The 16,639-nt window shown below is 45.3% G+C and overlaps 2 protein-coding genes across 2 annotated transcripts in view; one reads left to right on the forward strand and one right to left on the reverse strand.

Moving 5' to 3' along the window:
• The window catches only part of ETFA (electron-transfer-flavoprotein, alpha polypeptide), a gene marked incomplete at its 5' end in the record, with an annotated part of 24,558 nt that extends 14,854 nt beyond the window's left edge, over nt 1-9,704 (forward strand). The window contains 3 exons of the mRNA XM_008942342.1: nt 5,353-5,418; nt 8,710-8,790; nt 9,666-9,704. Of these exons, the coding sequence (XP_008940590.1) occupies nt 5,353-5,418; nt 8,710-8,790; nt 9,666-9,704 (186 nt within the window). The remainder of the gene's footprint in view (nt 1-5,352; nt 5,419-8,709; nt 8,791-9,665) is intronic.
• A 665-nt stretch (nt 9,705-10,369) lies between these two features.
• LOC103774914 (chromosome unknown open reading frame, human C15orf27) lies at nt 10,370-10,965 on the reverse strand (the record flags this gene model as incomplete). The annotated part of the gene is made up of 1 exon (XM_008942354.1): nt 10,370-10,965. A coding segment is annotated over one exon (596 nt), but the record flags the coding sequence as incomplete, so codon positions are not given.
• Between the last annotated feature and the right edge of the window lie 5,674 nt (nt 10,966-16,639).

Consider the following 16,639-nt stretch of genomic DNA (forward strand, 5'->3'; position numbering starts at 1 on the left):
TTCTATCCAATATTTCTGTTACTTTATACTCTCTGGCTTTTACCTAAAATTACTAACAACAGAGCAGACTGCTTAATTCCCTTAGCTTCCTGAGAAGCGTCACTCTTATCATCTCGGTTGTACTCACTTTAGAAATGTTCTGCTCCTTGCTAAGGATGAGATCTTCGTTACCTCCTAACTTGTTGCACATACACGAGAATATTGAAATACTGAAGTTTCTGTATTCAAATGTATGGTGCATACTTTGTTACTCCTGCCTTCAGCTTTGTAGGAGCGTGTCACTTGTGCATCACGTTTGTGGGTTTTATTAGCAGAGCAGCAGGTGCGCTTCTCATTGTATAAATGGTTGAGGCTGGTAAGTAGCTAGCAGATGGGAATAGCGTTGGGAAATTGTTTTTGAAATATCTCCTCTGATAATTCACTATTGTTGAAAAGTAGCTTTATAGTGGCAAACTTTAGAGAGCTGTTTTTGTGCAGCTGGGACTGAATTTACAGACCGCCTTTTTCTGACTTGCTAAAAAGCTAAGGATTGACATCCCCTTTCATCCTGCATCATCCAGGGTAGCTTTTAACTCCGAGAGAACTATGTTCACAAATTGATGCTCTGCTCCTTTGGGGTTGGTGCAGAAACATTAAATTGTACTAAAATATTCATATGTTAGTGCATTTAGCTGAAAGCAATTGATGTGCTTTTCCCTAGAGAGAGGGGAAAAAAATGCTGTATGGCCCTGTACTTCAGCAGGCACCCTCACCACACTTAGGAGTAATTACATAGCTTGGCTGATCAAAGGTTCTTAAAGTGAAAAAGAAATTGTAGCTGGGATGTAGTTTTGTAGTGTGTGCTTCCTGAATGGAACATACTGCGCTGCATGGAAGTAGTGCATGCTGGTGAATTGTTCAATATATGGTGCAATACATACAAACTAGTCTTAAGCCAGGAAATATTTTATTGGTTTATTAGCTCGTAATTGGAAGGAATCTCTTCTATGAAGTGATTTCTGTGACAAAGATTTCTTTCTAATGTCATTGTCCTTTCACTCTTACAAAGAAAATGAAGTGTCTGAGTGGCCTTTGAAAAGAGCACGTACGCCAAAGGGGTTTATTAAACTAGCCTGTTTAAAAGCATACTGCTGGTAGGATAATAAATGGGTGTACATGGAAGGTTTTCAGTGTAAATCAAAAATGGGCATAAGAATCAGTAGTAGCTGGCGGCACGCTCGCAAAGGGCGCACCTCATCGTCTGCTGTGCCTCTGGATGTGCGGCGGGCTCATAGAGCATCCTTCAGTCACTCCAAGTGGCAACTGAAAACCGTTCGTTTGGTTCTTTTAACCATCTGTACCTTAACCGCCCCAAGGCGGCCTAAGGCATTTTGAAATATTCTCATGAGTAAAAATGAAATAATATTATGTGCCACAAATTACTCTACAATCAGAAGAGTTGGTATGCACAGGCAAATAACTGCATTGGTATATTGGTAATTATAATCATCCACATACAGCAACGTTGTGATGCTTATCCAAAGGGCATGTAATTTGCCATGTGGATTTTGGGGCCAATTGGGCAGATTTGTGCACATGCAGTCTCAAAGACTTGCTGTAGATGCTAATATGTAAGGGTACATTTAAAATGGAACTAGAAGTTTTAGAGGACGGCTAAGGGGGCTTTTTTCATTGTAATCATTAGCATACAATGACTCTACAAGACGTACCACAGTCTTGTTTTTTTAAAAAACCTATGCAAGGCTGAAATATACTTTAATTAGCAAATAAGAATTTGGATTCTTGGTTTGGAATCTTGCCTTTGAATAGAATAAATTTGGGATGTGGAGTTTTGTTTCTCATTAGGGTTGTCGTGATGCAAATCTGCACTTACAAACTTTGAGGTCTATGTCAGGGTCCTGGCTCCCGATGGCATCCCGTGGGATATCATATGGCAGGACAAAGAAAAACACTCTTGGCCTTTGTGCCAGTTTGCTGGTGGAATCAGCTTTGGCTACTGTTGTAGCCTGTGTGGGAAGCCTAATGGGTATGCTAGTGCCGATGCTCCCACCTCCACCCGTTCCCATTGCTGACATGCTGAGCCCGTTCTGCAGCAGCAGCACACTTCAACTGAAGTGCTTAACGATCGTGCCTCCCCGCTTTGCGCTTCGGCTGTTCAGGCCACTCAGCTTCCAGCGCTGCACCTTTCCTCCATTGTGCTCTTTCTGACCATTAGCTCTTTTCTCCGGGGTCTGCTTTCCACCTCCTAAAAAAACAAGGCTTTGCAGCGTGGCTGTGTCAGGTGGACAGTAATTGTTTCCCGTGTCAAATGAAGTTGCTGTGAGGCGAGTTGTCTGATCGGGTGCTAAGCCCTTACGCAGCCCAGACTTCCACTTTCTGTGACTTGAATTGTTTTTGGGACTTCCCTGGTGTTGGTAAGCGCAGCGAGTCCTTTGGTTCAGAATCTGCGTGACCCTTTGTTAGGTTGTTCTCTGCAGCACAGTGCTGGCAGGAGCCCTTCAGTGAGAACCTGCCTGTGGGCAAGCACCAGGGAGTTGATAAATGCCACTCCACGTCCCGGACATTGACGTAAGCACCTATAATTGTAGGCTGTGGATCAGCCGCCTGGCAGCAGTAATCAGAGCAGCTTCCAGGGATCCAGAAAGCAGGACCTTGAAGCTGGTGTAAAGCCATCTTTGTTGGCATCAGAGAGGTGAGATCCAGACTCTGATTCGTGCCACTTTGTGCCTCAGCATGGTTCTCCTGCACAGATGGGCTCTGAAGAACCGGGATCTCCTCCCAGACCTTAATGTGCTCTCTGTTGTGGAGGCAGGTGCACCTCATAACACTCATGGGTGGTACCGATCTGCTGTCCTGGCTTACTTCATAGCGCTTGGGGCTGCAGTGCTGACTTGGGCCTTCGAATGCTAACACAGTAGAAGTGGTCAAACTTGGGGAAAGGTGTGATAGAAGGCAGTGATTGCAGGGAGAACATCAAAACAAGAGTATTGCCCTGCAGGTAAATGTAGAGATCTGACTTTCCAAGTCTTTCATGAGCTCTCTGGATGACCAGTTGAATTCTGTCCTTGGAGAGCACCGAGTGGTTTCAAATACTTATCATTCAGACCTTGTAGGTCCTTTGTGTGCCTCGTACTACATTGTAGATAGATTTAAACAAAGGTAAAAGCAGTCAGGTCTATTTTACAGTACGGAACTATCGATAGGAAGTGTGCCATCCTCTGTGTTGTTCCTACACAGACGTTACTGAGGTGATCTGCTGCAAGCATTCCAGCCTGCTGCATGGCTGGCCCAGCTATCTCAGCCACAGAGCCAAAAGCACATAACCTAGAAGAGCATGGCTTAGACCCAACAATAAAAGCTTTTTTAGACAAGCCTCGTGATTTACAGCTGTCCTTTGAATGAAAGATCCTTGTCTTTCCTAGGTATTTGAATAGAATATACACGTAGGCATCTGGCTCCTGCTTAGCTGGATTCTTTCCAAAGACTGAACCTCATGATACTAAGCAGACTGATAAGAGTATCTGGTAGTCTAGATGACTGGCATGTAATTAATTGTTCCAAAAGAAATCAAATTACAGTAATGTGTTTTTACAAAGAGCTTGTATTAAAGACTATGATGTTAGAATAAGTTCTTCTGTAACGTCTGTTCTTTTATTTGGTATAATTAAAATATTGCATTTTTGTTGTGAGTTCTTATATGGACATACTGTATTACATGGCAGCAGTGTTTAAAATCAGTTGAGCTCCAATAGGAACGTTCTCCATAAAAAACTGTTGAGGCTGAGAAATCTCTTGAGTGTCTCCAACAGCCGTGTGGTTTTGTAGAAGTATGTAGACTGTTTCCATTTCCAAGCAAGCCTTTTCAATAGGAAATACTTTGTGCTGTGTTTTCCCTCCCCTTCAAGCTTTAGAGGAGAGAGCCTTTGTAGAAAAGCTTCATAAAATTTACTTATCTATTCCTATTTAAAACCCAACATAATAGGTGAAATGTGTAGCTGTAGGAACATCAGAAAGCAATCTTTGTTTTTTTTTTTTTCCTTCTAATTGCTGTAATGACTCAGGCCTGTGTGGAAAAAAGCAGTCTCTGAGATCTGTGTATCTGAACACCTTCACTTGCCAGCCTCTTCTGTAGGTCTGTGCCTGTTTCACAGCTGTGCTTTGTTCTCGTGGTAAAAACCACTTAACTGTAATGCACCTCCTTAGTTGCACAGGGCTAATGTTTTTTTTGACCCTTCCTAGCCCTAAAAATTTCTGGAATTAGATGTGTATGTTCTGAGACGTGCACTAATCTTGGTATTTTTAAGATAAACGCTGTTAGTATTTGAAGTTGCAAGTTTTCTAAGCCTGTATAAATACCACCTTTGAATTTGACAGGCGATCCTCCAACCAATTTTGCGCGTTAGTTTCCTCTTGCTGAATGAGTTGGTGAAAGTACTGTATTTGGTTCTCTTCTGTAAAAGTAGGTGGGTAAACAGCACAGGTTTGACTGCTACTTGAACTGGTGGTGGTAGGATTGCCACGGCGCTGAAAATATATTTGGGTTTGAGATGGAATGTGGCCTGGAAGACATTCAGCTGAAGGGAAGGAAATAATTTTCCTTTGAATTAAAGTTGTCAATACTGATCTCTTTGCCTACAAATTTTCATCTCTTTTGACTGTCATTCTCTGTGAAGATGCTAGAATGGGAGCCCCAAAGTGCAAAGATAAGTGGCTTCTCAATGCCTAGATGGGAAGCACTTCTTCCTTCCTCCTGCATAGGAGTTGATCACGAAAGAGGGAAGAAAAGCTGTAGGGCATGTCAGTGTTGAGGGCTGGGCTAAACAATAGAAACTATTGCTGCGAGCATATAGCACGGTAGCCCACGTCAGTATCTGAAATGTTTTATCCTGCTACACAGAAAACTTCTTAAAGGTATAAATGCCTGAACTGCAGCTTTGTGCATTCTGTCTTACTGAAAGGATCCTAGAGGCTTCAAACAGAAAGGCCTCAGTTTTTCTTTGTAGGCAGTGGCATTGCCCATCTGGAGCTTGTCTTGCTTTGTCTTTGCATTGGGAGTCTCCAGGCTCACGGCTGACACCGATTGCCCTTGTTGCCTAGCCGAGAGGTGTCTTATGTTGGATGCAGATCTCTTTCCCCCTGCTTCTGTCTTTGGCTGATCCTCCTTTGGGATCCTCCTTCTACAGTTACACTGCATTCCCAGCTGGGGAAGGGAATCGATAGTCAGCTGCCTTTAATCTTGAAAACTACTGTAATGTACAAAGGGGTGCACATAATTGATTTTGAGAGGTTTGTGAGAACATCCTGAAACTCTGTCATGGGTGCAAAAAATGTCTTGTTTTTGTTTTCTTCTAGGAGCTTTATATTGCTGTGGGAATATCTGGAGCGATCCAACACTTGGCTGGAATGAAAGACAGCAAGGTATATAAAGATGGATGTGCTAGGAAAGATTTTTGAGGAAAGAAATAAGTCGGCTTCCTTGCTTTTACATCAGTACTTCAGCCAGTTTTCCTTTTTATTTTTTTTTTTAATGTTAAGATTGCCAGTTTGTCTGCCTCTGTAGAACACACTGGCCCTCTGAGCCTTGCTAAAGAAGGTACTGTGGACAAACATCTAATGCAGTAGAGAAACCATTGCACTGCAGCAGAAAGTGATAAGTAGAAGCTGCTAATCAAGCTCATTTACATAAAAAAAGCCAAGCCAACCCCAGAAAAAACCTGCATATGCCCAAATTCTATACAGTATTTTCATTTGCATTTATTTCTGAGCACGACATATTAATTCATGCATAACAATGTGCAATGTGAATTATGAACTTACTATTCCATAAAGTAAAAGATGTCTCTGACATTCCTGCATTTAGGCATTCAAGTGGAAACTTATTATAAAATGGCAGTAAAACTTTAAAAGGTTTAACTCATTGGTTGCCAAAGCAAATAATCTGAAATTGGGATTGCCAGTTTGGTCCACAGGACAGCATTTGGAAAGAAGAGCAGAATTAGCACTGAGTCATGCTATCAAATGCCAGACAACAAGAGCTCTAGGTTGTCTCACCTCCCCTCAAGTAACTTCAGAGAAGGGATGTCTTTTTGGTGTTTTCAATTTTTGTAGTGTTTTTGTGTGTTTGGTTTTGGTTGTGTATTGTGTTTTTTTTTTTCTTTTTTTTTTTTTTTCCCCTCTTCTCCACCTCCCATTTCCAGGAAATGAACTCATGGTTTCTGGCAGAAACGGAAGCCAGAACTGTGACTTGCTTATAAAACTGAGGCTTTCTCTGCAAAACTTGGTTTGCAGAACTTCACAGGCAGGTCCTTGTGTTTAACCAATGACAGACCAGTGCGTATATATAACTGGTGTTTGGTTTTTCAAGGCAGCCTGTGTGGTAGGATGATCTGTGCTTTCTTACAGTTTAGATGGTTTTGCGATGTTATATAAATACTTGTGGGGAAAATCATGAAGGGTGGATCTGGGAATTGGCACTCTTCAGTCTTCTAAAATCAGAGACTGTGATGTTAGGACAGATGGACACAGTTGGGGAAAAATGGTCACCGTTGGTTAGTCACCGGTTTAATGAACAGCAACACAGTGGTCCCCTGCCCACGGCGCAGCAACAGGGAGGCAACAGGAACAATCAGACAGCGGGAGAGTGCAGGAGCAGCACTGATGGGACGCTACCATAGCCGTCCTCCGCTCCATCTGGAGTTGTCTAGTAGCTGATGGTCCACAGTGTTTAAGGGCATCTTAGTTTTGAGTCTCCAACTGTGAGACTGGGCAAGGGAGGAGATCGATGGGTGGCATTAGTATCAACCACTAATGACTGAGAGCTGTGTGGTTAAAGGTGCCTCAAAGTTGATCTGACCCCATTTGTATTTATCTCCTGCTTTATCTCAGCTGAGACTGAGATAAGTGTGTATGTGTCTATTGTAAAATTCAGTTTTACTAATTTGTGTTTGAAATGTGTTCTGCTTTCCTGTTAGGCAAAGCACATAGGCTTTATAGGTACCGAAAATATCCAGTTTTTACAAACATAAAGAATTATGCAGGCACAGGGACTCTTGGGAGCATCCCCCATCTTCCCTAAGTGCTGCCAATTATCTGTTGTTGTGAAGTCATATGCTTCAGGAAATGTTTTCCAAAGCAGTCAGATGCTTTCTACCAAGCAAAATGTATAATTCATCCGTCCTTTTACAGCAAGGTAGAAAATGCAGGTTCTGGGGAGACCTGGAGCATTGTGGCTGCTTTGTTCCCTTATTTCTGATTCCCTCTCGAGGCAGTTACAGTATCTTTTCTTTGTAAGAGATTTAACCTGCCAAGTTCTGTCACAAGGCAAGAAGGGGACGCTTTTGCTTCTTAATGTGTCAAGGCTGACTTAATGATGAGGTGAGCGACCATTTCTTACTAAAACATTACTTCAGCTCATCTCTGGCAAAGTAAAACCTAGAGCAGTTTTGCGCAAGCAACCGGTGTTAATGATTTGTGTTGTAAGGACAGAGCTAGAGGCTCCCAGGTGTCACCAGCTGCCGGCATCAGGCAGCCCTCAGCATCAGCCCCTGTGGTGCCTCATGCCCCCACAAGCCGTTCTGCAGAGCACAGTAGGGCCTCCGAGTGTAAAGTCTTCATTAGAATTGTCAGTGGAGGCTTGCATTTACAGATGGGTAACCCAAGTCAAACCAGGAAAACTTTGGGGAAAATATTTAGGGGAGGCATTACGGGCATACTCGGAGGTCTTTGCGTAGCAGCTGGCAAGAGGGTGGCAACAACACTCTGCTGTACGTACTTCCTCCTCAAATGTATGGTGCGGTGGTCCTTTCTTTACAGTAAGGCGCAGGTACAAATGATCTGTGAAGAAAAAACATTTCTGTGTCCCTAAAAACACAGGACTTGCACACTTCTATCTTTGAGTTACCGTTGCTAGGCGTATGCCTCTGAGCCATGGCTTTTGTTGGACAAGGCCCTTCAGGGCAGGCAGTAAAACTGGGACACATGCTGCCCTGCAGTACCTGGGAACAGCAGGTGAATGTATTGAGTAACTGTCGGGTCAGAGCTGTCCCCAGGGGCAGCTGCCTCGAATCCAGGCCCACACTGGCAGTGTTTAGGTGGAAGGGCAGCATCGGAGCATGTTGCTTCAGAGCCCTGCTTTGGTGTAAAGCTCCTTTATGAGCTGCTTCCCTCTTCTCCTCCTCCTCCCCCATCCTGCTACAGATTTTGATGTGAATGGCCACACTTATGTTGCTGGAAGCCATCAGAAACATCTTTAGAATGATTTACCTGTACAGCAGAGTTTAAATCAAGCAAGACATGTTGTGGTCCATTGTGTTGTGATTTTGACCCATGTGCGTTATTCTGCCCTGTGGCAAAGTAAACTGATATGTGGCACAGGGAGCTGAGGCCTGCAGGCGTGGCTTTACGCTACTGCTTTTGAATCTTTGCCTCTGAGTTCTTGCTGTAGAGGCCTGGCTTAGATATCACAGGTAATCTTCTGCAGTAATTTATTTTTGAGATTCTTTTCAACAGAGAAGGAAAGCCCAGTGAGCAGGGAAGGGGTGTTTATTTGTTTTGGAGGTGGAAAGGGAAAATGATCCATCTCTTCCCCTTCTAAGGGCTTGAAGAGAATTTAGGTCACGTTTCCCGGAGAAGGCCCGTCACTGTAGTTGGGCCCCAGATGTTAGCCAATGTACCTACTATATTCATGTGGTGCTTTACTGTTGCTTGCAGACCATCGTGGCTATTAACAAGGATCCAGAAGCTCCAATTTTCCAAGTGGCAGACTACGGACTGGTGGCAGACTTATTTCAGGTGAGGCCGAACTGGGAAGCGTGCAGGGTAACTGGTTCGGAGGGGTAATGGTAGAGTAGATAATGTAAGTGGTAAAGGTGGCTGCGGGAGGGTGTTCGCTCTGGCTCATTTTGTTAAAGAAAGTGATCTACGATTTCATTATTTTCACATTCCAAATACAATCCTTGCAAGTAGAAGCTGCGGTGTCTGTTGGGGGGCTCTTGCAGCCAGCCTGCCTCTGTTCTAGCTCCCTGAATTTTTGAATTTTTTTCCCATTTTTGAGAAAGAACTGCAGGTAGGTGCTTATGTGTATTGTGAAACTTTGGTAAGTATGAAAGTCCAGAGCAGGCAGGAGTTGGTCCTATTCTTGCTCAGGCTTGCTGCCTCAGCGCCGCCCATGAGGAATTCGGTGCTGTCTGGGGCCACGGGGCCGTGTCAGCCGGTGCCCAGGCATGCACGGCTCGCGTGTGCGAAGAGCCGCCCATTTTCCGGTCCCCATCTGCGAGCGGAGGCAGCTTGTGGCGGAAACCGCGCTAGTGCTTAATGCCACCCCTGAACCAACGCCTGCCAGCTCGGCGGCCAGCACGGGCCCTTTCCTAAGCCCAAGACAAAGTCACAGCCTGAAGAAATGGCATGTAGACAATTTCCTTAATAAATTTTGTACGAATGCATTATTTCCACCTAATGGAAATGCAGCTCTCTTAAATAATTAAGAGGCTTTATTCAGGAGGAGAGAAGCGGGGAGGGCTGTGAGCTGGGGTGACCCACAGCCCCTGGAGTGGTGTGCTGGGCACAAGGGTTGGGAGTGTAACTGGGGGGTCGGGTGTAGCACATGGAGTGCTGGGGGAGCGAGAGTGATGGCACGGCACGCGCTACCCTGGCACTGGTGTTTGCAGGCGGTGCCCGAGATGACGGAGCTCCTCAAGAAGAAGTGAGCAACGGTGGTGGACAGTGTACCATGGCTGGGGTATGCGGTGAGGAATAAGAGCAAATAAAGGATTGTACTGGAAAGAGGTGGGGTTGCTATGGTGGTTTATTGGTGGTGGATTGGTTTTTTTCCCCCCCCTCCTTTTTGTTGGTCCGTGGAATGGCACATGGAGCGGTGGCAACAGGTAGGAAGACACAGAAGGCAGGTAAGAGAAAGCAGGAGGCAGCATGTGTTTGTCAGTGTTTATTTGTATGCCCACTCTCCGCCCAGCTGCGTTCGGTCCCTGGATGGCATCAGGCCAGGGGGCAAGACTAGGCCCAAGCTGTCCAGCAGCTGTGTCCTGTCTGTGCTGGCCCAGGAGTGGTGGAAGGTTCCTGGCGCTATGGGCACCAGCAGGCTGGCCAGTGGCAGGACAGGTCTGTAGTCTGTTTGTTCCGCCAGGCACTGCGAGTTTATGTTGGCGTAAGACTGGCAGAAGGTCCGTTGTGCTGGAAGACATCGTAGGTCCAAGCTTGCCCAGAACCGGTGGCAGGTCTGTCATCCCCCAGTTGGCCTGGCGCAGCCCCAGGTCGCTGGCCACTGCAGGAAATGCCACAGATCACTTCCAGCACCACCGCCTTGCCTGTGGCAGCCTTGGTACACGACACAACAGGGATGGCCTCACAGCTGTCCCTATGCCTCAGGAACTCTGCCCAGCTGTGGCTCTGAGGCCCCAAGTGCCCCATACTTCTCATCGATCATTGGGGTGCCCTGTGGGCAGTCAATGAGCGGCTTGAGCTGGAAGACGTCGAGGTTCTCCTGGTTTCTGCGGTTGTAGACGCTGAGTCGGTGGGCCAGGTCAGGGCTGGTTCCCAGCGATGCCGCCGGGCTGGGCAGCTTCAGGTTGATCGGATCCAGCCCCTTCTGTGCTAGGCAAGCCTCCTCTGACAAGGAGGAGAGCAGTTCCTGCACTGTGGCACGGGCCACCCGTGGCCGGGTGCCAGGCACAAGGTCAGCGGGCGGGCTGGTGCTGGCCTCTGCAGTGTCCTCACAGGCTGTACTGCAGTCCGGGGAGGAGCCCAGCGTCTGGCTGCTCTCGCTGCAGGCCCGGGTGCCTGAGCTGACCGTGGAGCAGGAGGCACTGCCTGTTGTGATGCTGGCAGATGTCCCAGTGCTGCCGAGGTGCAGTGCCACCTCCACGGGGAAGAGATCAGAGGAGATGTTGGGGTGGTGGATGTCGATAGCGGTGGTGGTGACCACGCAGAGGGCAGCCTCGGGGACGCCGCTATCTGTGGGGAACAGGGCACAGAGAGGGCTGGTCAGAGAGAGGGAAGTGGCTGGGGAGGTCCTGCTCAGGAGGGAGCCCTTTCACTGAAACAGAGAAGAGCTGTGTACCCACAGCCCCCCCTGTTTATATACCTGTTCTAAATGTACTTAAGTATAGGTGCGTCTATAGAGGGGAGAGTGAGAGAGAAGGAGTGTAGATAAAGGGGTGTACTTGTATAAAGAATTTGTACACCTGAACCCTATCTGTAGCTTTCAAAAAACATATCCCCTTCCCCCCCCCAACATCTTTTCTTTATTCATGTATCAAAGGAGGGTGTATAGAAAGGGACATGTATGCATTCTGCTGGACTCAGCATATGTGTATATAGTCAGATGCTTGTGTAGAGAGATAGGAGTATACATGGCCTGTTGCACAAATAGACATAAAATTCCTGTACAACTTTGTATCACAAAAGCGTGTGTCAATGTCAGTACAAAATGGAAACTCTACAAAAATACATTCAACCTACAGAGCTACGTGCAGAAGAAACGGCCCCGCAGAAAGCACCAGGGAAGAACGTCCCACATGCCAGGGAGCGTCTCTGAGGAGACCGGGAAACGGTCCCGGAAACGAGCGTCGCGTGCCAGGGAGCGTCTATACAGAGACGCGTGAAAATCACCCGGACACGGGGGTCGTGTGCCAGGGAGCGGTTGTAAAGAGACGCGGGGAGATTACCAAGGAAGGAGCATCGCGCACCAGGGAGTGTCTCTTGGCCATTGGTAATGAATATGTGCTCAGTGTGTGACGTGTCTGGCCTCACACTCCCCTCTCTACATCTCTTCCTCCTGGCAGAGCAGAGCGCCGCTGCTTCTGTCCAGCGCCCAGCCTCACGTTTACCCATAAATACGTCTAGTGCTCGCTGTCTGCCTATGCACCCATCATACCTTACGCTGCTATGTCAACAGCCATGCCTCTGTGTAATACATACGGTACACAAAATTCTATGTATGTCTATATAAGCACACACGTGTTACATACATGTTCTGATATATACTATGGCAATGTATCTAGAGAGACATGTATCTATCAGTACCATACACCTCTCTATATATACATACAGCACTTCCCCCTTATATAGATTGTGTTCTTATAGATGCACTGCCAGCCTCACCTCCAATATCACGTACAGATGAACTTTGCAGAGTCCTTTAGCCATACCCATCTGTATCGTGTGTGCATTTACATGAACCCATATGTAACACATTATTTTTAGATATATACTGACAAACTTTTCAAAGTATATACACATGCACAACACAGCACATAATGATATATATTTGTAAAGCGAACTATCAGTAATCAGAAGATGCACAATCCCCCTGCATATAAATATGTATCTATTTCTCTGTGTGTATTTATGAACGTATCTACATATGATACGTTATACATATGCATGAATCCAGTACCATTTTTTTTTTTTTTAATAGCTTTCTCTGTACACGTACACACACTTCTCCACCTCCAATCTCTGGTGGGGATGAACAGAGATATATACAAATATACATGTGTGCAGACATATATGACACTATATATACGCGTGTCTCCACGGAGGCTCTCTCCCCTATGTATTCTGGGTACACAGCGTACTCCCATCTGGATTTATGTGCTCCAGTATGAGGACTGTGCCTGAGGGGCCGTGTCTTTGTTAGCAGTCCCATACAGAATATCGTGTATGTGCACAGGTACACACTGACATCTGATACATACCCTGTACACACTCCTGTAATTATCCATCTATAAGTAGAATATGCACACCCCCTCTCACATGCGTGGGTGCTATCTGTATGTGTATTTTCACTCCCTGTGTCCATACACAGGGAATGTACATATACTGGTATTTGTCTGTAATGTGTTACACCTGTACTTGAACAGACACACGGACCTATCTGTATCATATGTAACAGGTATTACGTATGTCATAATACGTGTATGGATAGACAGCTTTTTATACATCTCCCAAGATATTATGGGGATGTATGTAGCAGGGTATACAGCTGCAAGTAAAACAGTATGCCCACATACATGTGGACACACAGAGCAATACTCTATGTGAGACGTAGTTATACACACAGTTTCTCTCTCACATCTATTTTATATACATGTAGTCTTTATACAGAGATTTAGCCATATGGATATGTGGAAAAGATGTGTGGGCATATGTGAGCCCTATATGTAGCACATTATACCTAAAAAAACCCCCCCCCCAGCCTTTAAATGGTACACGACCCCCCCCCCCATACAGCCTTTAAATGGTACACGCACCTCTATAGCTCTTCAAGTATATGATACAGATAAATATGGAAGGATACTTTGCTACATATAACAACAGCATATACCTGTATATGAACAGGAACACATAGGTATTACACATAATACAAAGGTATACAGACATGGTCCCTCTCTCACACGCTGCTCCCCTCCCCTCTTTTATACACATATACTCTTTCTTTATACATAGATTTATCCATATAGATAGGGGCAATATATGTGTGTGTACACATGAGCCACATGTATAGTCCATTTTACCTAGACATATACAGACAGCCATTTGACAGGGAGAGACCCCCCCCCATGTCACAAATATGTGAAATATAGTCTCTAGGTATATTAACTATAAACACCTACCCCCTTTAAATGTACTTAGGTATGTATATACACACACAAATGTAACTTTTTATATTTCTATCATCTCCCCCGTATACATATATGGGTATAGATATATAATACATTATTACCCACATACACACAAATACATTCAAATATTTGGGGCACCAGAGCAGAAGAAAGCCACTGAGGGGCTGGAGCATGCCCAGAGAAGGGCAGAGAAGCTGGTGAGGTCTCTGGGGAACATGTCCAATGAGGAGCAGCTGAGGGAACTGGGACTGGTTAGTCTGGAGAAGAGGAGGCTTGGGGGAGACCTTATTGCTCTCTACAACTTCCTGAAAGGAGGCTGGACGGAAGCGTGTGTTAGTCTCTTCTCCCAAGTAACCAGCAATAGGACAAGAAGAAATGGGCTTTGGTTGTGCCAGGGGAGATCTCAACTGGCTGTTAGGAAGAATCTCCTTCCTGACAGTGTGGTCTGCCCAGGGAGGTAGTGAGAGTCACCATCCCTGGAGGGGTTAATAGAAAGTGCAGACATGGCACTTTCATGACACAGTTTAGTGCTCAGGGTAGTGTTGGGTTGCTGGTTGGACTTGATGACCTTGAAGGTCTTTTCCAATCATCTCAATGATTCCATGATGCTATATTTTATATACATATATCTCTATACACATAATTGCGCACAAACAGCGTTACAGCTCTTCACATACAGAGAAACATGTAGACATACTTTCATATGCACTTACACATACACATAGTACTGTAATAGATACATATCATTGCATCTGTATATCTACATACATGGGATCTATGTGGGGATGTACACAAGACATAATACCTACCTAGATACACACATACGCACACACCTTCCTATTTTATATAACACAGAATACATACAAAATAGTTTTGTATACCTGAGCAAGGCATTTGACCCAGTCCCCTGTAACATCCTCCTGAGCAAGCTCAGGAAATATGAGCTAGAGGAACAGGCAGTGAGATGGGTTGAGAATTGGCAACACAATAGAGCCCAAAGAGTGGTGATCAATGGTGCCAAGTCCACCTGGAGACCTGTAACTACTGGAGTGAGTCCCCCAGGGATCAGTGTTGGGTCCAGTCCTGTTCAACATCTTCATTAACGACTTTGATGGTACAGGGTGTCTTCTCAGCAAGTTTGCTGATGACACGAAGCTGGGAGGTTTGGCTGACACACCTGAAGGCTGTGCGGCCATTCAGCGAGATTTGGACAGGCTGGAGAGCTGGGCCAAGAGGAACCTAATGAGCTTCAACAAGAATAAGTGCAGAGTCCTGCACCTGGGCAGGAGTGATAAAATGCATCAGTACAGGTTAGGAGGTGATCTGCTAGAGAGCAGCTCTGTGGAGAGGGACTTCAGAGTCCTGGGGGACAATAAGTTGTCCACGGGACAGCAGTGTGCCCTTGTGGCCAGGAAGGCCAAAGGGATCCTGGGGTGCATTAAGAAAAGTGTGTCCAGCAGAACAAGGGAGGTCCTGCTACCCCTCTGCTCTGCCCTGGTGAGACCTCAGCTGGAGTATTGTGTCCAGTTCTGGGATCCCCATTTCAACAGGGACAGAGATCTACTCAAGAGAGTCCAGTGAAGGGCTATGAGGATGACTGGGGGACTGGAACGCCTGCCATGTGAGGAGAGGCTGAGAGACCTGGGGCTTTTTAGTCTGAAGAAGACTTAGGGGGGATCTAATTAATGCATATAAATATACGAGGGCTGGGTGTCAAGAAGAAAGCAGCAACTTGTTTTCACTTGTGCCCTGTGTCAGGACGAGGGGCAATGGACACAAGCTGGAGCACAAAAAGTTCCACCTCAACATGAGGAAGAACTTCTTTCCTGTAAGGGTTTCAGAGCATGGGACCAGGCTCCCCAGGGAGGTTGTGGAGTCTCCTTCCCTGGAGACTTTTAAGACCCGTCTGGATGTGTTCCTGTGTGTCCTGCTCTAGACTGGATGGTCCTGCTCTGGCAGGGGGGTTGGACTCGATGATCTCCAGAGGTCCCTTCCAACCCCTAACATTCTTTGATTCTGTATATACACAGGTGCTGTCACACACACGTATTTATATACATGTAAAACCAGAAGGTATCTTTAATAAATGTATATGTAGTGCCCCAGGTGTTATCAATGTAGGGATCTGCAGGGATATACACATACATACACATACATTCACAGCCAGACGTGCCCACACACTTTCATTCTTATGTTACGTATACCTCTCTATATGTATATATCTCCATGTGCATATGTATATATGGGGATATCTAACATGTCACACATATGCCTAAGTGCGCTTTTTATGTCTACAGATATCTTCAGAGACTATCTCTCCCTTCTCTCACACATCCCCACCCCTTTACGTACTTCTTTATATAATTTTACATATGTCCTTTGGTAAAATATCTATGCATACACACAGATACGGCCTCCTGCCCATGTCCTTACATGTACGTGCAAACATACACACATCTGTATATGCATGTATATAGTCACACACAACTTTACATGTACATGAATCGTCTCAAATACACAGGGAAGAGTGGACGTTTGGACATACCTATGTAACACATTATACACATACCTGTACAAACATGGGTATATTTTTACTTTGGTCTTTTTATACGTAAGCATGTATCTGGGTTTGTGGGTATAAATGTGGGATAGATATATATAATACATCATAGAGTTATATGCATACACATATATACACACATTTTATATATATTATGTATGTATGTATATACACAGACCCTGCTTACATGGATATATGCATATTTATATATGACTATTATTTCACTGCATGTACACTTAGTATACATAAGGCCATATATGTGGGCTATACAAATAGAATACATTGTATCTGTACACGTACCCACATACATACTCATCTATTATATGCGTGTGCGTGCAGACACAAAGCTCTTTTTACACATCCCCACATATCTACACAATACATTACACAGTCACGCGCACTTTCTTCCCCTATCCACAGGACATGTTCTACACACACGGGG

Source organism: Merops nubicus, unplaced genomic scaffold (genome assembly GCF_000691845.1).
Source record: "Merops nubicus isolate BGI_N331 unplaced genomic scaffold, ASM69184v1 scaffold20140, whole genome shotgun sequence".
Taxonomy (NCBI): domain Eukaryota; kingdom Metazoa; phylum Chordata; class Aves; order Coraciiformes; family Meropidae; genus Merops; species Merops nubicus.